This window comes from Canis lupus, chromosome 5, assembly GCF_048164855.1.
Source record: "Canis lupus baileyi chromosome 5, mCanLup2.hap1, whole genome shotgun sequence".
NCBI classification, from domain to species: Eukaryota; Metazoa; Chordata; class Mammalia; order Carnivora; family Canidae; genus Canis; species Canis lupus.
Genome location: NC_132842.1, coordinates 59,395,577 through 59,414,056, shown reverse-complemented (window position 1 = coordinate 59,414,056; position 18,480 = coordinate 59,395,577). Strand labels below are relative to the sequence as shown.

At 55.5% G+C, this 18,480-nt stretch overlaps 1 protein-coding gene across 7 annotated transcripts in view; it reads right to left on the bottom strand.

Annotated features, from left to right (window-relative positions):
• Window positions 1-17,037, bottom strand: part of KIFC3 (kinesin family member C3) — a 37,941-nt gene extending 20,904 nt beyond the window's left edge. The window contains exons 1-5 of one of the 7 annotated variants that reach the window (XM_072826932.1): window positions 16,926-17,037; window positions 12,652-12,856; window positions 9,634-9,776; window positions 4,793-4,916; window positions 1,611-1,813 (exon numbers count right to left, since the gene is read on the bottom strand). In XM_072826932.1, coding sequence (XP_072683033.1) covers window positions 1,611-1,813; window positions 4,793-4,916; window positions 9,634-9,776; window positions 12,652-12,817 — 636 coding nt within the window. In that variant the 5' untranslated portion in view covers window positions 12,818-12,856; window positions 16,926-17,037. Of the gene's footprint in view, window positions 1-1,610; window positions 1,814-2,460; window positions 2,493-4,792; window positions 4,917-9,633; window positions 9,777-11,885; window positions 12,002-12,544; window positions 12,603-12,651; window positions 12,857-16,925 lie in introns of those variants that run through there. The other 6 variants (XM_072826935.1, XM_072826931.1, XM_072826936.1 and 3 more) reach the window with 6 other exon arrangements.
• Window positions 17,038-18,480: the final 1,443 nt, after the last annotated feature.

Below are 18,480 nucleotides of genomic sequence, written 5' to 3'. Positions count from 1 at the left end.
CCTTAGCTCTAGCACCTCTTTATCAAGGAGGCTGTCCCAACCTCCCTGACAGGTCCTGATGTCCTTGACAAAGGCCTCTGGTACAAGCCCTCATGCCCTGTGTGTGTGCCCACCTGCAGAGCCCTTGTTACTCTTCTAACTTAACATGGGTGTATGTAACAAAAGTCTGTCCTACCCTAGACCACAACCCCCATCGGCCAGGGCATGCCTGCCCACCTGGACGTCCCCAGGGGCTGGCCTGGTGCCCAGTACATACCAGGTACCCAGCAAGTCTGAGAGAGGGAGGCAGGTGGGCACTGCAGGAGGCAAGAGTGACAAAGTTAGTATGTCACCGGGCCTACAGGAGCCCGATAGGGAGGCAGAGGCAACAAATAATGTGGTCAGTGTATCAGAGGGAGACACAGGGCACTAGGAACACAACCCCCCAAGGAGGCCCACCTAACTCAGCAAGGGGCAGGTGGTCAGTACACATAGTTCTTGAGAAGAGGACACACCTGTAAGCTAGAAAAAAAATGCTACATTTACAAAATGCACAAAAGTAGGGTGGCTGGGTAGCTCGGTTAAGTGTCTACCTTCAGCTCAGATCATGATCGCAGGCTCCTGGGATCCAGCCCCATATTGGGCTCCCTGCTCAGTGGGGAGTCTGCTTCTCCCTCTCCCTCTGTCCCTCCCCCCCTGCTCATGCTCTCTCCCTCTCTCTTTCTCTCTCTCAAATAAATAAAATATTTTTTAAATGCATAAAAATAATCTACTGCTTTCTGGAACTGAGAACAGGTCATCGTATTCAGTGAAGCTCCCCCGAGCAGGAGGAGCTCCACGTGCTGAGTAACCAGAGAAAGAATTTAGCCCAACCAGAAGGCAGGCTTTTCAAAAAGCAGAGAGCCCTGGGCCCTGAGCTGAGGGCAGGAATCTGAGGCAGAGATGATATACAGACAGGGTGGGGGACTTTGGGGAAGTAGGGAAGGTCAGACAGACACAAAAGACAACACTGACTACAGGTATGGGACCAGACAGGGGCCTCAGGCCCACATGCAGCGGAGGAAGGAGGGCCCGTGGTCAGCCCCAGGGGGCATGCAGCACAGTCTGCACATGTCCTTGTTGGCCAGTGTAAACCTGAGGCTCTCCCTGGCTTCCAGAGATCTGAGAGCTCTTCCTCCCACATGCAGTCATACAGCCTCTCCTTTCCTACTGGTTTTCCCTGGGGTGACCTCCGTAGTCAGTTTTGTCTACCTGGACAGCCCAGTCCAGGGCACTGAATAAGATGGGGTGCCCTCAGTACTAGCCTTAAGGCTAGAAGCATCCTAGAAGCATCCCGTACCTTCCCGCTTCACTCCCATTCTACACACACAGTCTATTACTTCCGGAGAAATAGGTCCTGGCCCCTGGGAACCACGGGGATTGGGGCACGAGGATGAGTAGGACGGAAGACCCAAGCCTCTGACTCTTGCCACCTTGCCCTCTCATGCATTCCTGAGCCAAGGGAAGAGACTCAATCTGTCCATCCATTAAGCCAGATGGCCTGGTGGGTTGGTTCCCAGGGCCCCAAGCAGTGTCCTCCAACCTGCTCCACAGTAGGCAGCAGCCTCTGCCCATCCCATCCTCCCCAGTACCTGGTTCTGCAGCTGGGTGGATGTGGCTTGCTGGTCACTGTCTTGGAGGGCCAGCCTCTCCTGAAGGGCTGCCAGCTCCTCCTGTAGCCGAGCTTTCTCCTCCTGCAGCTGGGACATGGCCTCCACCATCCTATGCACCATGGGGGCCACACCTGGCGGCCCCCCCAGGCTCGAGCACCTCCCGCTGCCAAAGAGCCGCCCACCTATGAGCAAAGTAGTGGCCAATCAGCAGGACAGCAGAGGATCCACCCCGGCTCCGGAGAGGGGGCTCGTCATGGCAGGCCAGACCATCGGGAGGGGGGAAGGGGATGCAAGCTGATGGGACAAGAGCTGGGGGCAGCAGCAGCACGGGTTAGCCAGGGGGCGGGGCTCCAGGGGGAGCTTCTGGGGTCAGAATCACCTGGTCGGGACTTAGGAAAGCAACTTTCACCCTATACCCCCTCAAAGCATGTGTCCTAAGTCTGATGGGCAATCCCCTCTCCGTGACCAGGCCACAACAAATCATAGCTGAGAAAGACATGGCTTCTGGCAACAGATGATTAAGAGTCTGGGGTCCTCTCCCCAGAAAACACTATTCTTGGGAGAATATGATTTCTTTAAACCCCAAACCCCCTCTAGAGTACAGAAGAGAGGCGCAGAGGCTCCCCAGCCTGTCCCCTGACCTCCACAGGGAGTGGTCACCTGTACACAGAGGAGGGGCGAGGGGAGGGTGTGCGTATGCAAGGGACAGGCAGACCAGGACACATGGGGACGGACACAGCACGTGAGCAGGAACACAGCCAGGCCCGCTCCAGGGCCGACACCTGCACTGAGCACAGGGACCACACAGGCATGAGGAAGTGATAAATACCAGGGGGGGCGGTGCCTCAGCCAGAGTCCTCCTCCTCCCTCGGCCTTCCACTGTCCTGTCACCAGGAGCAGGAGAGAAACAGACAGACGGACGGAAGGACAAAGACACAGAATCAAGGGCCATGACCCGCTGATAGGGACTGGGATGCTTGTCATAGCTTGCTTGGAGGACACTGAGAATGGTCACCATCTCTGCAGTAGCAGAGCTGGTGAGGAGCTGGGGTGTGTGGGCATGGGCAGAGGGGAGGGTGTAAGGGCAGGAGATTTGCCTCTCCCCCCAGGTCACCCAAACGGAGACCTGGCCAAAGCCCCAGGAGGCAGAAAGTAGCATCCAAGAATTTAGTGTGACAAGCAGCACCTGCTAGCTCCAAGCCTCCACTCTGAGGGCAGCCGGGCTTCTGGGTGCCCCCACACTGCATCTCAGAGGCACAGCTGTGAGGCAGGACTCCTGGGGGCTCCCAGACTCTGCACCTGAAGTCACACACCCTACTGGCAACTTCGACCCACCAGGACACAGCAAGTGTGCTCACTGAGACTTCTGAGAAGCCAAAATATAGCTTCCGGGCTGGGTGGGGTATCTCACTCAGCCCTGTCCGCAGCAGGGGAGACCCTGAGAAGTCTCAGGTCCGGCTCTCGAGAGAGCAGGCAAAGCACAGACAGGCTGGCTTTTCCCTTTCTCCCAATCCCTTGGAATAGCTGCGACTCGAGATGCTCCAGGGAGCTGGAGCCAGTACATCGCCGGCTGGCTAGGGGCCCTGGCCATGTGGCCTGCATGTGACACAGCATGCGCATCACACACAGTGGGCCAAGCTTTTGCTATCTGTTCTAGAGAGAGTGAGGTCAGATGGATGCTTCCAGGCCTGCACACGGGGCTGCCATGAGCAGCATGTGACCAGCATGGCCCTCAGCCCTTTGCAGCCTGCCACGGTGTGGTGGGGAGCATACTAGACTCCAGGTCCCCGGAGCTAGTTCTGCCATTTAAGAGACAGGAGGGTGGGGCCCTTGGGGTCCTCCTTTGTGAAATGGGGACACTGGTCCTTGCCCTAAGAGGCAACTGTGTAAAAGGAGCCTGGAATCCATGAATGTCACCCAAGAGGCTACAGGGCTAGGATGAGACATGGAATAGTTTTTCTCATCTAGGACATGGAAAAGGTTCTGAGACACCCTGGAGCCCACACAGGGGTTCATCCTGACCTCAGCACAGGAGCCCAGCCAGGGGAGCTGAAACGGGGCCTGGAGAGCACTTGAGCACTTGCTAAGGGAGAAGAGTCCTTGAAGAAGCCAATAAGGAAGGTCAAAGGAGGAGGGACAGGTGAGACCAGAGGCGCACGTGAGGACGAGGGACCGAATGGGCCTTGGCGCTGAGGAGGCAGCATGCCTCGTAGTAGGCAAGTCAGCACAAGTTCTCAAGGGATGGTGCCTCAGAGACCCTGCCTGCACCCTGCCCCTCAGGGCACTCAGGCTCAGGCACCCCGGCCCCACTAACCAGACTCCGTCTCACTCATGACAGGAGCTGGTCTCTCTCTTCTCCACAAAGTAGGAGAGCCGATCTGACTGGCTGGCCGGTGCACCCCTGCCTATGGCCTATGTGCCCACACTTCGGCCAGCCCCTGGCACCTGCCCCCCAATGCCAGCCAGAAGACTGCAGCTCTGGGACAGCCCCAGAGGACGCAGTAGCTCCTTCACCACACAGCAAGATCACAAACATAAATCAACCCCTGGTGATGGGAGGAAGCAAACAAGCAAAGACCAGCTGCTTCTTCTTCCAGTGTTCTTGGCCATCCCCTTGGGTTCCTTGAGGCTGCCTTTTCTCAACTACTGCTGGGGCTCGGGCTTCCCGCTAGGGAACCCCACGCAGGGGGCCCATAGAATCTTCCAGAACCAGTCATCCTGGACAGAGAAGAATGGAGCCACCAACTCCACTCTCCCAGCCTTGGGGCAGCAGAGTGAGGTCCTATCCTAGAGCTTCTGGGTCCCTGATGGATCCACAGATAAACGGGAGGGGTTCAGGCCTCTCTCTACAGGTCGTGGCATCTTTGAGGCTGCCACCCTTGGCCTGCTTTTGGCAGGCACTGGAGAAAAGACAAAAAGCAGCAAAATTCAACCGCAACCCACAAGGGCCACAGCCTCTGATCACCAGGAAGGGGGAACCCCTGGAGTAGGGATGGGCAGCCTGGGGTCCCCGAGTTCCATGTCGAGGTGGCCAGGACTCGGCTGGGCCACCTGCAGGGGAAGAGACGGTGTGTGAGGACAGCTCAAATGCCACAGCAGCCTCCCCTCCAGGGCCAGCTTTAGCAAGGGCCGTTCCAGGTTGGCGGGCAGACCTCCTTTACCTGTTTTCTCTACATTCATGCTGCCACCGGCTTCGTGGGCCTCCCGGGCCCGCCTGGGGGCCGGCGCCTGCCTCTTCGAGAGCTTCTCTTCCTTCGTCCCCTGACTCTTGTCCAGCAGGGCTTGCTGCCAAGACACAACCAGAATCCTCACGTGAAGGGGACTGCAGTGGGGAAGGACCCCCTTGAGGCTAAGGATCCTGTGCTCCTGAAGCTGGTGAGCCCCCTGGGCCCAGGGATCCGTCCCTCGCTGTGTGAGTGGGTGAGGACAATAAGGCATGGGGTCTGGAAGAAATGTGCCCACAAGACAGCAGCAGTGCGTCTTCTTGGCCCCCATTAGCAGCCAGGCATCTGCACCAGGGAAGAAAGTTCTTGGGCACCTAGAAGGTCTCACATGAAGCTCACTGGGCTGTCCCTGCAGACTCTGTGGGGTTGGAGCCACCTGTGCAGTGGGCTGCCTGCTTTAGGTCCCACCATTCACAGGGCTGTCCAGCCCCACCGGGCACATGGCAATCTCAGGGTAACTCCCCCCATGATGTCGACTGCCCCCACCGACAGATGGCACCAGCTCAGAACTGCCAAGGGCGGGGCACACAGATCCATACAACCAGGGGAAGGCTACACCCCTGACCCCCATGTCCTGGTCACAGAGAAACCAGGGGCTGAGGTAGAACAGACCAGCAGACAGGCAGGGAGGGTCGGGGAAGGACAGAAAGAGTCACCCAGGGAAAATCACCTGCAGCTCACATAGAAAGACATACAAAGCAAGCCACAGAACCACATGTATAGTGCAATTCCACTTGACAATAAGAGAAATAAAACAGGCCTCCTCTGGGAGGTGAGGTGATGCAGCAGTTAGGAGAACGTGCATCATTCAAACTTTTAGGCGAGGAAAAATGAAACCGGACTATGAGAATGTGGGAAATAGGGAAAGGAGTCTTCATATTTCATTTTGAACCTTTCCTTGGCATTGCATTTTCAGCCTTATAACCATCTACAGTGTTCTGTTTTGTTTTTTATGGTCAACAAAAAATAATCTGGGAAGGGGGATTATAGACATTTTTTTTTAATTTTTAAGTTTTATTTATTTAAGTAATCTCTACACCCAACATGGGGCTCCAACTACTGACCCTGAGATCCAGAGTCACATGCTCTTCTGACTGAGCCAGGCAGGCACCCCTACAGACACATTTTTGCCTCCTGTATTTGAAACAAAAGACAAATACTCTGAGAGAGGCAAACTCCCTTACACTGTTGGTGGGAATGCAAGCTGGTACAGCCACTCTGGAAAATAGAATGAAGGTTCCTCAAGAAGTTCAAAATAGAACTACTCTACCACCCAGCAATTGCACTACTGAGTATTTACCCAAAGGTTCCAAACATATCGATCTGAAGGGGCACCTGCACCCCAATGCTTATAGCAGGAATGTCCACAACAGCCAAAATATGGAAAGAGCCCAGATGCCCATCAACAGATGAAGGGATAAAGAAGTTGTGGGATATATATATACAATGGAATACTACTCTGCCATCAAAAAACATGAAATCTTGCCATTTGCAACAACATGGATAGAACTAGAGGGTATTATGCTAAGGGAGATAAGTCGATCAGAGAAAGACAATTATCATATGATTTCACTCATGTGGAATTTAAGAAACAAAACAGAGGAGCATACAGAAAGGGAGAGAAAAATAAAATAAGATGAAATCAGAGAGGGAGACAAACCATGAGAGACTTTTAACTCTGGGAAACAAACGGAGGGTTGCTGGAGGGGAGGGGGGTGAGGGGATGGGGTAACTGGGTGATGGGCATTAAGGAGGGCATGTGATCTAATGAGCACTGGATGTTACACACAGTTCCTGATGAATCAGGGAACTCTACCTCTGAAACTAATAATATACTGTATGATGCTTAATTGGATTTAAATAAAATTAAATTAAAATTAAAAAATAAATAAAAGAATGCTCTGAGTGTAGAGTCAGAAAGGGCTGGGTGTGAAGCCTTGGCTATGCCTTGTGTGAGCTGTGTGGCTCTGGGTGAGTTACCTTTCTTCCCTGAAGCTTCATTTTTACCCATTCTTTTTTTTTTTTTTAAGATTTTATTTATTTATTCATGAGAGACACACAGAGAGAGAGAGAGAGAGAGAGAGAGAGAGAGAGAGAGGCAGAGGGAAAAGCAGGCTCCATGCAGGGAGCCTGACGTGGGACTCAATCCAGGGTCTCCAGGATCACGCCCTGGGCTGAAGGCTGAGCCACCTGTGCTGCCCTTTTTCCCCATTCTTAAAATAGAAATGATAATGGCCACCTGATGCAGCTGGTGTGGACGGTAACTTCGGGAACTTGTGCAAAGTTCTCAAAGCGTCTGGCGCACAGAAAGAGCTCAATATCGGGTAGCCATTAGCATTATATTATTTCTGTACTCCTCCTTCTTGTTGTTTTTTTACTTTTGTAACCCCAAACCCAACAGAAAAGCCATACCAGCAGCCTCATTGTTCACCATCTCTGACTCCCTCTCTCTCTTGACTTCACATTCTGCTTGAGAAGGGAGGGTGGCAAGCACCAGGTCTCACATGTAGGAAACAACCCCCCCCCCCAACAACTTTATTTTGTCCCCACCCTCTGACCAACTGCCACACCATCACGAGCAGGCTTGTCAGCGGTGGCAGCAATGGCAGCAGCTGGAAGTTTCCAATTGCCGACCGGAGCAAAGGTTATGCTATTTCTGGCCTGTTGGCCAAGCCACAGGAAGGGCAGCCGGGCCCCCAGGGCGGGGAGGGGGGGGCTGGGAATTTCTGCAGCACTTCCCAAGGGAGCATCTCAGGTTTTAACACTTGGGAGGCTGGGGCAGGGAGGAGGTTCACTAAGCCTACTATGCCACCCCACAGTGCCTGGGTCCCTCCTTCAGCCCCCACGTCCCTCACCTCGAAGCACCTAGAAACATAATGGAACTTCATGAAGGCCCAGGAGGACACGAACATGGAAACTGCTTGCTGACAGGAGCTTCTCAGAGATTCTCAGCAGATCTGCTGACCCCAGGACTCAGCAGCAACCACAACCCAACACCCCATAATCAAAATGCAAGAACAGAGCCACCGCCCAACTCAAGGCAGCCGGTTTCTGACCACCTCCCAAGTTAACTACCCAGGGCTCAAGGCAGAGGGAAAAAAATGGGTTCTCCAGTTTCTTTAACTGTTCCCACACCAGACCTGCTTTTCTTGCAAATCCTAAGATAAAAGAAGGACCGTTTGGTTCAGTTTGCACATGAACCACACAAGAAGCACCGAGAAAAGCCTTGGAGCCCAAGACTGGCCCTGAAGCAACACGAAGCCCTGGGCCATGTTCAGATTGGACTCGGGACTCGGGGCCCCATGCCGCCTGGGCCCAGAACGTTCAACTGCATGAGGGAGGATATACCCTCAAAGGGAACCTGGGTTTCCTGCACTCCATCCTGCCCCCCGTTTGCTCATGTCCCTTCAAAGTAAGCCTGTCGTGTACAATCTTTTTTGGGCAGGAGCCTTCGCAACAGTCCCAAATAACTCTGGTCCTTCATCCCACGTCATTGTGTCAATGTCCTTGCCCACTTTGCCTTCACACTTTTGTGATCATTTGATTATTCTCTGGCACCTCGGCCAGAATATCAGCTCTATATCTCTGCTTTGTTATGGGCTAGCACCGGGCCCATAAATATGTTAACAAATGTATCCATTAAAAAGTACAGCGCCCTAACATTGCTCCAAGCCATAGCTGAGTGGATGCATAGCTATTCAAGGAGCTCATTGCAATCAGAAATAATAGGGGACCAGTTAGATGATTTATGGTAAACCCCAAAGTAGATGATTTTGTAGCAGTTTAAAGGAATGAGGTAGATCTCTGTATATTGACATGCATAAAGAAATCAAGATTTAAGTTGAGGGAAAGAGCTAGTCACAAAACAGTATGTACCAATAAATAACAAAATTGTATAAATATAATTCAGTGGTTACATAGGACAAATACATAAACACCTAACTCTTGTGGATTTCTTAAAGATATAGGGATATAGGAGGCGTTCAGTGTCCAGACACTGTTCCATGCCCGAGCGATTCTTTACACCATGTTAGAAAGCTTGTCGTGTTTAGCTCTGCAGATCCCGGCTTGCTGTGTGATCAGTAGCACGTGACTTGACCTCTCTGAGCCTCCATTACTTCACGCATACATCTCAAATAAAACAGTTACTGTGGCTTGAGATTGTTGAGCACTGAGGTGAGATATATAACACATGGCACCAGTGCCTGGTACAACATCCACGTTCAATAAATCATAGTTATTGTTACTAACATTATGTATTCTATGACCAAATGCACAAATATACGTAAATTTGTCTTTAGAAAGTCATTTAGTGATAACTGCAAGAGGAAAGAATCAAAGTTTTAGCAAAACCCTCTGTCTAGCTTTGGATTCCCACATTAAATAGGAAATACAAATATTGCCCCATGGACAAACATGCTTGAGTGTGAGTGGGGATTAACAGCTACCCCAAACCTGTTTTCCTAATAGCCTCTCAGTGAAGGTCCCACATTTCTGACTTTAACACCTCAGCCAGGGTGTGGCTGAAAAGTCTCTGTCATCTCCTGTGAGATTTTCCCGGAGATAACCTAATAAAGCAAATTGCTCCATCCACACAGGCTCAGGGCAGATGTGCCATGAGGAGCTTAGCAAAGAGGCACAAGGCAGGTCCCCGGCTCTCTCTCCGTGCTCCTTCCCCAGAGAGCCTGCCAGTGACCCAGCTGCAGCAGCTCAGAGGGCTAAGTAAGGTGCACCGGCCTGGCTCGGCCCCTCACCTTTCTGAAGGCCCCAGTGCTTACCTGTACGGTCAGGTAGAGCCTGTGGGGGCTCCCAGGGCCGGCCCAGTCCACACTGAGGGCTCGACACTGAGCTAGGGCTGGGCGAGCTGCACTTCGGGCTCCGGAGTCCTCGTCACTGCTGATCGGGGTGTCTTTTCCACGCCCTGTTCCAGGACAGAGAATGCAGGTAAGATGCTAGGCCCCTGGCTGAAGGCTGGTGGCCAGGACCACTGACTAGGGCCGTGGCAAAGCTCCGCTTCCCCACATGCTGGGCCAGCCCGGGCGCGGCCAGGAGGGACTCACACGCCCTCACATGCCTGACCTACTCGGAGGGAAGGCCTGGCACCAGGCAGGAGCTGTGCTCCCTTCTTCCCAAAAGCCACCCCGAGCTTCCCTTTGGGAAGGCACCGGAAGCTTCTGGGGTACATGTGTTCCCCACCCTCCACAGTGGCTTTTGGGCTGACACTTGCTCATGAACTCCCTCTCCAGAGAGTAGCAAAGGGAAGCCGATGCCAACCTGGCTGCACTAAACTTCACAGGAGGAGCACCCCAGGGCTGTGGCTTTATTACCAAGGCCGCCTCTAGGTGGCAATTTCTCCCCTGACTTCATAAAGACCAACGCCATGCTGGGTGGCCTGGTCCCAGCAGCCTCCAAAAGCATATTCAGCACCAGCTAAAGTGCATCCCCTCGAGCCTCTGACCCACTGCCTCCCTCACTGGACAGGGGAGAGAGGTGATCATGGTATGGACATCCCATGCACCCACTTCAACCCCCACCACAGCCTGCAGGGTAGCATGGGATGGGAATGAGTACAGCCTCATGGGGGTGTGACAGTATCCTGAGTGCCAGCAGCCGGCCAAGTGCTTACTGCCCTGCCTGTTCCTCAGTTTCCTTTATCAATAACATGGGGATAAGGAACCAAGCTCATAGTACTGTGCTGAGGGTTACATGGAATGACACACCTAAAATGCTCACTCTCCACCAGGCACACAGAAACTGGCCATAAGTGCAGGCCATTAGGACCACGACCGGGGAGGGTTAAAACCGTGCCCAGGGTCACACTGAGCCAGTCCTGCAATCCCATGGGCTAACTCACCCTCTGCCTATACCTCCCAAGACAGAGGCAAGAGTCGGGGTGGGGGCTGAGGGGCTAGGAGTGACAAGCTGGCTGAAGCCCTACTCACTGTTAGGCACTCTGCTTAGCATTTCACACGATTTCATTTGACCTTTGTCTTAAATTTTAAAAGCAGATAAGCCTGTATGGTCATATAATCTTCATGATACTCATTTAATAGACCAATATGCATGCCCACATATACAAGATCGGAAGGAACTACATAAGATGTTCACTAACAAGCTTATAGGTGATTTTTATTTTCTTTTTTATACTTTTCTGGGTTTTATTTTTTTATTTTTTCTAGTTTTCCAAGGGAACATATTTTGTCTTCTGCTTGTTTTTTTTTTCTTTGTCTTGTTTTTTTTGTTTAACCAGAAAAGTAATACTCATTCATATTACATATGTAATCCTTAGGACAACCATGTGGAGTAGAGACCGTCTTCATCCCCCTCCAGATGACTCAGGCTACCTGACCCAAAAGCCTATGCTTTTCCCAGAGGCCCCCAGTGCCATCCCCAGCCTCACTGTCCCCTGCAGAGACACTTTGGAGGGTATCACTCTGGTGCCCACCAGTGGCACAAATGTGGTGGGAGAGGAGACGGAACAGGAGTCTGCTGTGTACCCTTTCTAGGCCTCAGTTTCCCCTTCTGTGTACCAGGGGGGCTTGGATCTGATAGCCAGAGGAACTCTGCTAGCTCAGACAGGCTGGTAATCTAAACCTCTTTCTCTAGGTCAGGAACAACAGACAGCAAGCGTCTGATGACATCTGGACTGAAGACCCTCTCTCCCTCCACACTTCCAGATAGATTTGCCCAAGCTCACCTCAGGAGGCAGTCGTGGGGCAACTGCCCAGACCCAACGACAACCCAGCCCACAGGCAAATCAGAGGTGCCGCTCACTTATTGGCCTGTGAGGCACCAGGGGACGCGACCCAGAAAGGAGAGCTGGTGTTGACAGCATCCCAGGCGGGCTCCTTCACTGCCCCCACCTGCTGTGGGCCACCCTGCGGGAGCCGCCCCACATAGCACCTGAAACCCGGCTCAGGGCACCCACACTCTGCCGGCGCCGCGGCTCCTCCTCGCGCCCCCAGCGGTCTGACCCGCCGCGATCAGGTGTCCGCGCCGCACGGGGCACCGGGGCAGCCACTTCACCTACCTTGTTTACCAGCTGCGGGCACAAACCGGAGCGAGACTGCGAGCTGGGCGGGGGACCAAGGACGCGCCCCCGCCCGCCCCCCGCTCGGCGGCCGCGCCGGGGTCTAACTCGGCGCCCGGGACGTCTCTCCACCAGCAGGAGCGCGGGGCAAGAGCGCGGGGCAGGACGCCAGGCAGGAGCGCGGGGCAGGAGCGCGGGGCAGGAGCGCGGGGCAAGAGCGCGGGGCAGGACGCCGGGCAGGAGCGCGGGGCAGGAGCGCGGGGCAAGAGCGCGGGGCGGGACGCCGGGCAGGTCGCGGGGCAGGACTCGGGGCAGAAGCGCGGGGCAGGACGCCGGGCAGGTCGCGGGGCAGGACGCCGGGCAGGAGCGCGGGGCAGGACGCCGGGCAGGAGCGCGGGGCAGGAGCGCGGGGCAGGAGCACCGGGCAGGACGCGGGGCAGGAGCGCGGGGCAGGTCGCGGGGCAGGAGCACCGGGCAGGACGCGGGGCAGGTCGCGGGGCAGGAGCACCGGGCAGGACGCGGGGCAGGTCGCGGGGCAGGAGCACCCGGCAGGACGCCGGGCAGGACGCCGGGCAGGAGCGCCGGGCAGGAGCGCCGGCGAGATTGGCGCCCCGACTCCCACTCGGCCGGCCCGCGGGCTGCCGGCACCCTGTAATTACCTGACAGCCCTGACCGAGCCTAGGAACTTGCGAGAGAGCCCGGCCCCATCGCTGCTATCTGGAGGAAGGAAGGGAAATAAAGAGGCATTTTAAAAATGCGGACTCACCAGTTCTCAACCTCCCCGGGCCGGTGTATGGGAAAGGGCGGGCGGCCGGGCCGGCGGGGGCGGGGCGAGCCATCCCCGGCTCGGGCGCGCGGGCCCGGCCCACTCTCCACAGGCCGCGCAGCGAGGGCGTGGCTCCCAGGTTCCACGGCCGGCGAGACGGGACCATGGCCCGGGGCTCAGCGGCCTCCTCGGGGCGCCGGGCGGCCTGCGGACAGAACGGGGAGGCGAGGCTGAGCCGGCGACCGACGACACCTGGGTGGCAGCTCGGAGGGAGCCCGCCGCCTGCAACAGGGTCACTATACCCGCAGCGGCAGCCCCCCGCCCCCCGCAGCGATCCTTGGCCTTGCGCGATCCAACACAGCCCCTCACCATTTCAGGGGGCTTTTTCCCAAGTAGAGAAGCTCAGAAGTGGGTGAAGAGACCACCCGGTGTGTCAGCTGCACCCTGCGGAGACCTCCCATCTCAGCCCCTCGGCTGGAAGCCTGGCAGCCTGAAGATGCGCCAGGTCACAGCCCCACACACAGGACGCACAGGTCGACAGCAACTCTAATCAGACGGGGCCTGACTGTGGCCAGTGACACAGTGGCTTATATAGATCAAATTCTCTTAAAGTCCACTCATTCTATTCAACTAGCCTTCACTCTGTGCCTACAACTTGGCAGGCAGTAAGATACAAAGATTCATTGCTTCTTCATTTAATAATTATTTATCCAGTGTCTATTTTGTGCCAGGCACCTGCCAGGGGTCCTCTTTGATCAGGAGAGATAGGGCCTCAAAGCTCCCTGTCAGGAGGGAGGTAAGCACTTCAACAAACCTTCACAATCAGAACAGGATGCAGGGAGGCACCAGGTGGTATGGGAGAATGAAGTTGGGGGTGGGGAGCACTGGCCTGGATAGAACACCCCTGCCTCGTGTGGTGGGTTAAGCCTCTGACTCTTGGTTGTGTCATGATCTCAGGGTCATGAGACCAAACCCCGCATGGGGCCCTATGCTCAGCACAGAGCCTGCTTGAGATTCTCTTTCCCTCTCCCTCTGCCCCTCTTGCTTGTGCTCTCTAAAATAATGAAACAAATATTTAAAAAAAGAAAGAAAGAAAGAAAGCAAGCTGCGTAGGTTTCTCATGAACTGAGCAGATGAATAGAACAGACTTTAAGTATTCCTTACACACATCTTTATTGAACACCTATCATGTGTAAAGCAGCTGTGAGGGCATTTAAGTACCAAGCTACAGTCCCAGACTCAGACAGTGATGCTATTAACAGAAGCAGCCAAGTCAGCTCAGAGAGGCAATGTGGAATTTGCTTTTGGCTTTAAAATGGACTTTGAGGCACCCAAGAACTTCCTAATGGTGCTACCTGGGTTGCAGATTGCTTTCCACCAGACAGTAGAGATTACCTATTCGAACAGTGTCCAATCCCCCCGACTCTCTATGGCTCTCCATGGCAGGTGCGTGTGCGTGCACATTCATCTGTGCAGCCCTATACCAACCAGCCTGGAGCTGGAACAACACCCACACCAAACCCCTGGCAATGCCTTGATAGGTGAATGCCCTGAAATAAGCGTTCCCTGAACGCTTGGAAAAGAACTGAAGCTTGGAAAAGAACAGGTCTGGAGACTCAGAGCGGGGAGGGTCCCAATGCCACAGACAAGGATATAATCACCAAAAGTAACCAAGGATAGAGCTCACTCTGGGTGGTAAGGAACGTTGGGAGGACAGTCATAGGTGGCAACAACACTAGGCAGGTGCAGAGTCCTCTGCACCTCTGACTGGATGGCAAGTAGGAAGGAGAGGATGGTCAGTTCCCAGTGAACAATGCCGTGGAGAGGTCAAACTAGAAGAAAGTCCTGGAGGCTCTGAAAGGGAGCGAGCACATTAATGGAGCCGGGCAGAGGAGAGAGCTGAGTAGGCCCAAGAGGTGGGTAGGGTGAAAGGAAGCCAATGCTTCCTTCTCTGTGGGGAAGTTTGGCCAGGATAAGGAGGGGAGGCTGAATTGAGAGGATGTGGTGTGTAGAATAGGAGAGATCTGAGCTTGCTGGGTCGACAGGGCCAGGAATGATTGAAGCATGGAGAGGCAAAAGAAGTCAGAGTGCAGGGATGGGTAGCAGAAGATCTGGTGACCAAAGTTCACGGAGCTGAGCCCTGGATGGATGCCAGGCTTACTGGCTAGGGAGTCGTGCTCTCTGCCTTCCCTGACTGAGGAAGACAGCTCAGAGGACACTTCTGGGTACAGTGCTACTGGACTGTGGGCCAAAGGACGAGGAGAAAGCTAATCCAAATACGAGGGCCAGCTCCACTGAGGAACGAAGATGGACCAGTGTGGAACAGAGGGAGGCTGGGGGAACAGCCAGATGCCCTTTTCTCCAGGTTGCTTGACACAGAGCTGGACACATGCCAACCCCAAAGACCAGCTGGCCTAACGGGGCAAAGAGGGAGAGAACCAGGTTCCACCTGCATACCAAGCTCCTGGAAAAGTGAGATGGGCATTAAAGGTGGATTCCACATTTGAGGGAGAAGACTGTTAAGGAGATCAGCTAAGTCCGAGAGACAGGGACCGGAGGAGACAATACTCCTGCGGCTTTCTGGAAGGGAAGTCGGAGAGGCAGCCAGGAAGATAGCAGGAAGAAAGAGGAAGGGTGTGTGCAAGATCCTGAAGAGGAAAAAGCAGCTGAATTTAGTAGCCAGGAGGGTGGGAAAGTCAAAAGTATTCAGGACTCAAATAAGTCCAAGGCTGAGGCTTCTACCAACATAGGACTCACGGGGTGGGACAAAGGGGACATGTAGTGGAGTGGCTATAACCAAAAGCTGGTTCCGACCCAGCTCTGCCACTTACTGGAGTGTGACCTTGGGAAAATTACTTTGCCTCTCTGTGCCTCATTATCCCCATCTGAAAAAAGGGAGAACTCCACATTAAAGGGTTGGCGTAAGAATTAGACAATGCATATATAAAGTGTCCAGAACAATGATGGCATATAAAAGGAACTCAAATTTTTTATTTTTCAGGGATCTCCCTCCTTCCAGTGGTGTGTGAATGCAGAGGGGCTGGCCTGGCAAGGGGGACAGATTTGCCCCTCTTTGTCTACGCCACAGCCATAGCTGCAGCCCCCCCCCACCCCCGCTCTCTCCCCCAGACCAGGGATATTGCAATGATTGAGGGACAAGATTTGACAACTGCCCAGATACTGCTTCTGAGGAGGGCTTAGTCCCCCTGGGAGAGGAGGTCAGGGAGGTTGGACCGGAGCTAGGCTCTCCCCTGCACACAGTCACACCTCCTGGGTCTTCCAGGACAACGCGGCCCTCAAAACCTCTGCTCCCCTAAGAATAGCAGAACTTATCACCCTATGTCCCTAAAGTCCAGTCACTGCAAATACAAGGCCCCATTTGGAGGCTGCATTCCTTGCAAATGACTTTCCCAACCAAGGAGATAGCTACTTTATCAAGGGCATAGGAAGTGCGCCTGGGCAAGGAGAGGTGCTCCATCGGCCTGGGCCAGGGGAGGGTGAAAGGTCCGGGACAGCCAAGACCCACAACCTTGAGACAGATATGCTGGGGGTTGGGGGCATACTTGAGAATTTCAGCTTCCTCTTTAAAACCTCCCAGGGCCAGGCCCTTCACTGCGCCAGAGTTCTCCTCTAACTCACAACAGGGGGTTGAAGGAGGTGGCCTCTGGCTCACCCTCCCCCCTGGGGTCCCCCTCCCCCCGCTGCCGCTGTCACTGGCTCAATTTCCTTCTGCCCGGGAGGGCACTGGCCCAGGCCCTCCTTCAGCCTCGGGGCGGGCCTACCCACCCCTGCCCTGTGAGGGGGGAAGCGCACTGCCCAGGGAACCTACGCGGTGGGAGGGCTCGAAACTGCAGCCTTCAAGGGATCCCTGGGGGTGCGGAGGGTCTCTGCAAGCGGAGGGGGAGGCCCTGATGGACACGCGGCTGCCGGGTCGGTTCCGGCTCTCCCGGGGCCCAAGAGATCGGAAGGGGTTCCCGAGGCTGCTGCGACCCCGGGGGACGTGCCGCCCCAAGCCGTGCGGCGGGGCAAGGTCCTCGGCTCCGGCCGGACGGCGCGGGGGCGGCGGGCGAGCGCGGGGCTGCTTCTCCGCGGCCCGGCCTTCCCCGCGCCCCGCGCCCCGCGCCCCGCGCCCCGCGGCGGTCCGGGCAGCCGAGGGGGGTCCCGCGGGCAGGGCGGGCCCGGACGCGGGGCCGGCACCCGGGCAGGGCGGACCCCCGAGAGCCCAGCCCGCCTCCCCCGCCCGCCCGGGTCCCGGGTCCCCCCGCCCGACTCACCGGCCTGGCGGAGGCAGGATCCCGGCGTCGCCGCAGAGCCCGGGGCTCGGCCCGGCCCGGCCCGCCGGCGGGAGGCAGCTCCACGCCGCCGCCTCCTCGGCCCGCCCCGCTCCCGCCCCTCCCGCACACTTTCCACAGGAAATGATTAACTCGGGCCGCGGCGCGTTCCCATGGCAACCGGCTCCGGCCGGGCGGGGTCGGCGGCGCGCGCGCTCCCGCGCACCCTCCCGCGCGCGCCCCCTGCTCACCCGCGGGGCCGCTGACCCGAGGCCTCCCCGCCCGGGGGTTCCCGCTGGGCCCCGGGGCGCACGCCCGGCACACGCCTTGCACACGGGCGCGCACTCCCACTAGTGCACACGCAGCGCCGTACGTGCTCGCGCTCTCGAGTACAGACTCTCGCAAGCCAGGACACACGTCCCTCACACATGCCTTCACACGTGCTCTAGTCCGCACACACGAACACGTTCCGTTCTCACACACGTGCTTTTACACTTCAACTTACACTCCAACATGTGCATCTGCTAACCCTAGCACGGAACTTTCGCACACACTCGTCACCCTTCACATGCACACTTCTCCCGTGCTGTCCTTCACACTTACAAACTAGCACGCTTTCTGACTTTCTGACACACATGCTCTCACACACTCTGGGTGGTACCCGGATTCACCTCCACAGTCTCACACCCTTTACACAAGCACTCACATGATCATCCGGTGCTCAGACTCTCATACGTGCTTCCCGCCAATGGTTCTAGTGCAATGGCTCACGTGCAATGGTTCGCGTGCTCCTTACTGCACACGTACATTTGCTCTCCCTCACACACATTTTCTCACATGCTCTATGCCTCGTTCTCTCACACTGTAGTATACACATCCTTGTAAACCCAAGTCCACGCGTTCACTCAAACGCTCTCTCACTCCAGGTAGCATGCAACATACCATGCGTGTCACACGTTATCATTCATTTTTACACACACACACACACACACACACATATGCTCTCACTAGCTCTACACAGGCCAGGTTGCCTCCTCAGCCATGGCCACATTTTAACATGGCCCATTTTAACATCTCCCAGAGTTTAGGATTTTTTATGGTAAAATATTCCTTTAAGCTCTCCAGTGAAAATATGTCCAGAGTGCAACCACTCAGGAGCAGGCAGCAGCTGCTAGTGTAGCCCAGAAGTCCTTCCTTATGGGACGTCTCAGAAGAGGCACAGGGGAGGCCAGGGAGCTGGGCAGCCAAGGAGAGACAGCTGATCCAGAGGAGCCACTCTGTTCTTTGTCTCCCAAACAGAGGCGGCATTTTATTCCAGTCATAGTCCCCTCCAGGGTTCAGAAAGAGGAGGAAAGAAGCTCAGAAACCAGCCCAGTGCAGGCCGATGGTTCCACAGATAATCGGAGAAGGGTGGGCACTTGGCTCTTTCCTACTTCGCAGGTGGCCCAAGAGGTGCAAGGAGGGGATGGGGTGGGGAGGGGGGACATGCAGATCAATGAGGGTTGCGTCTCCTGTTGCTGCCCAGGCACTGGGCTGGCAGTCAAGAATCTCCACGGAA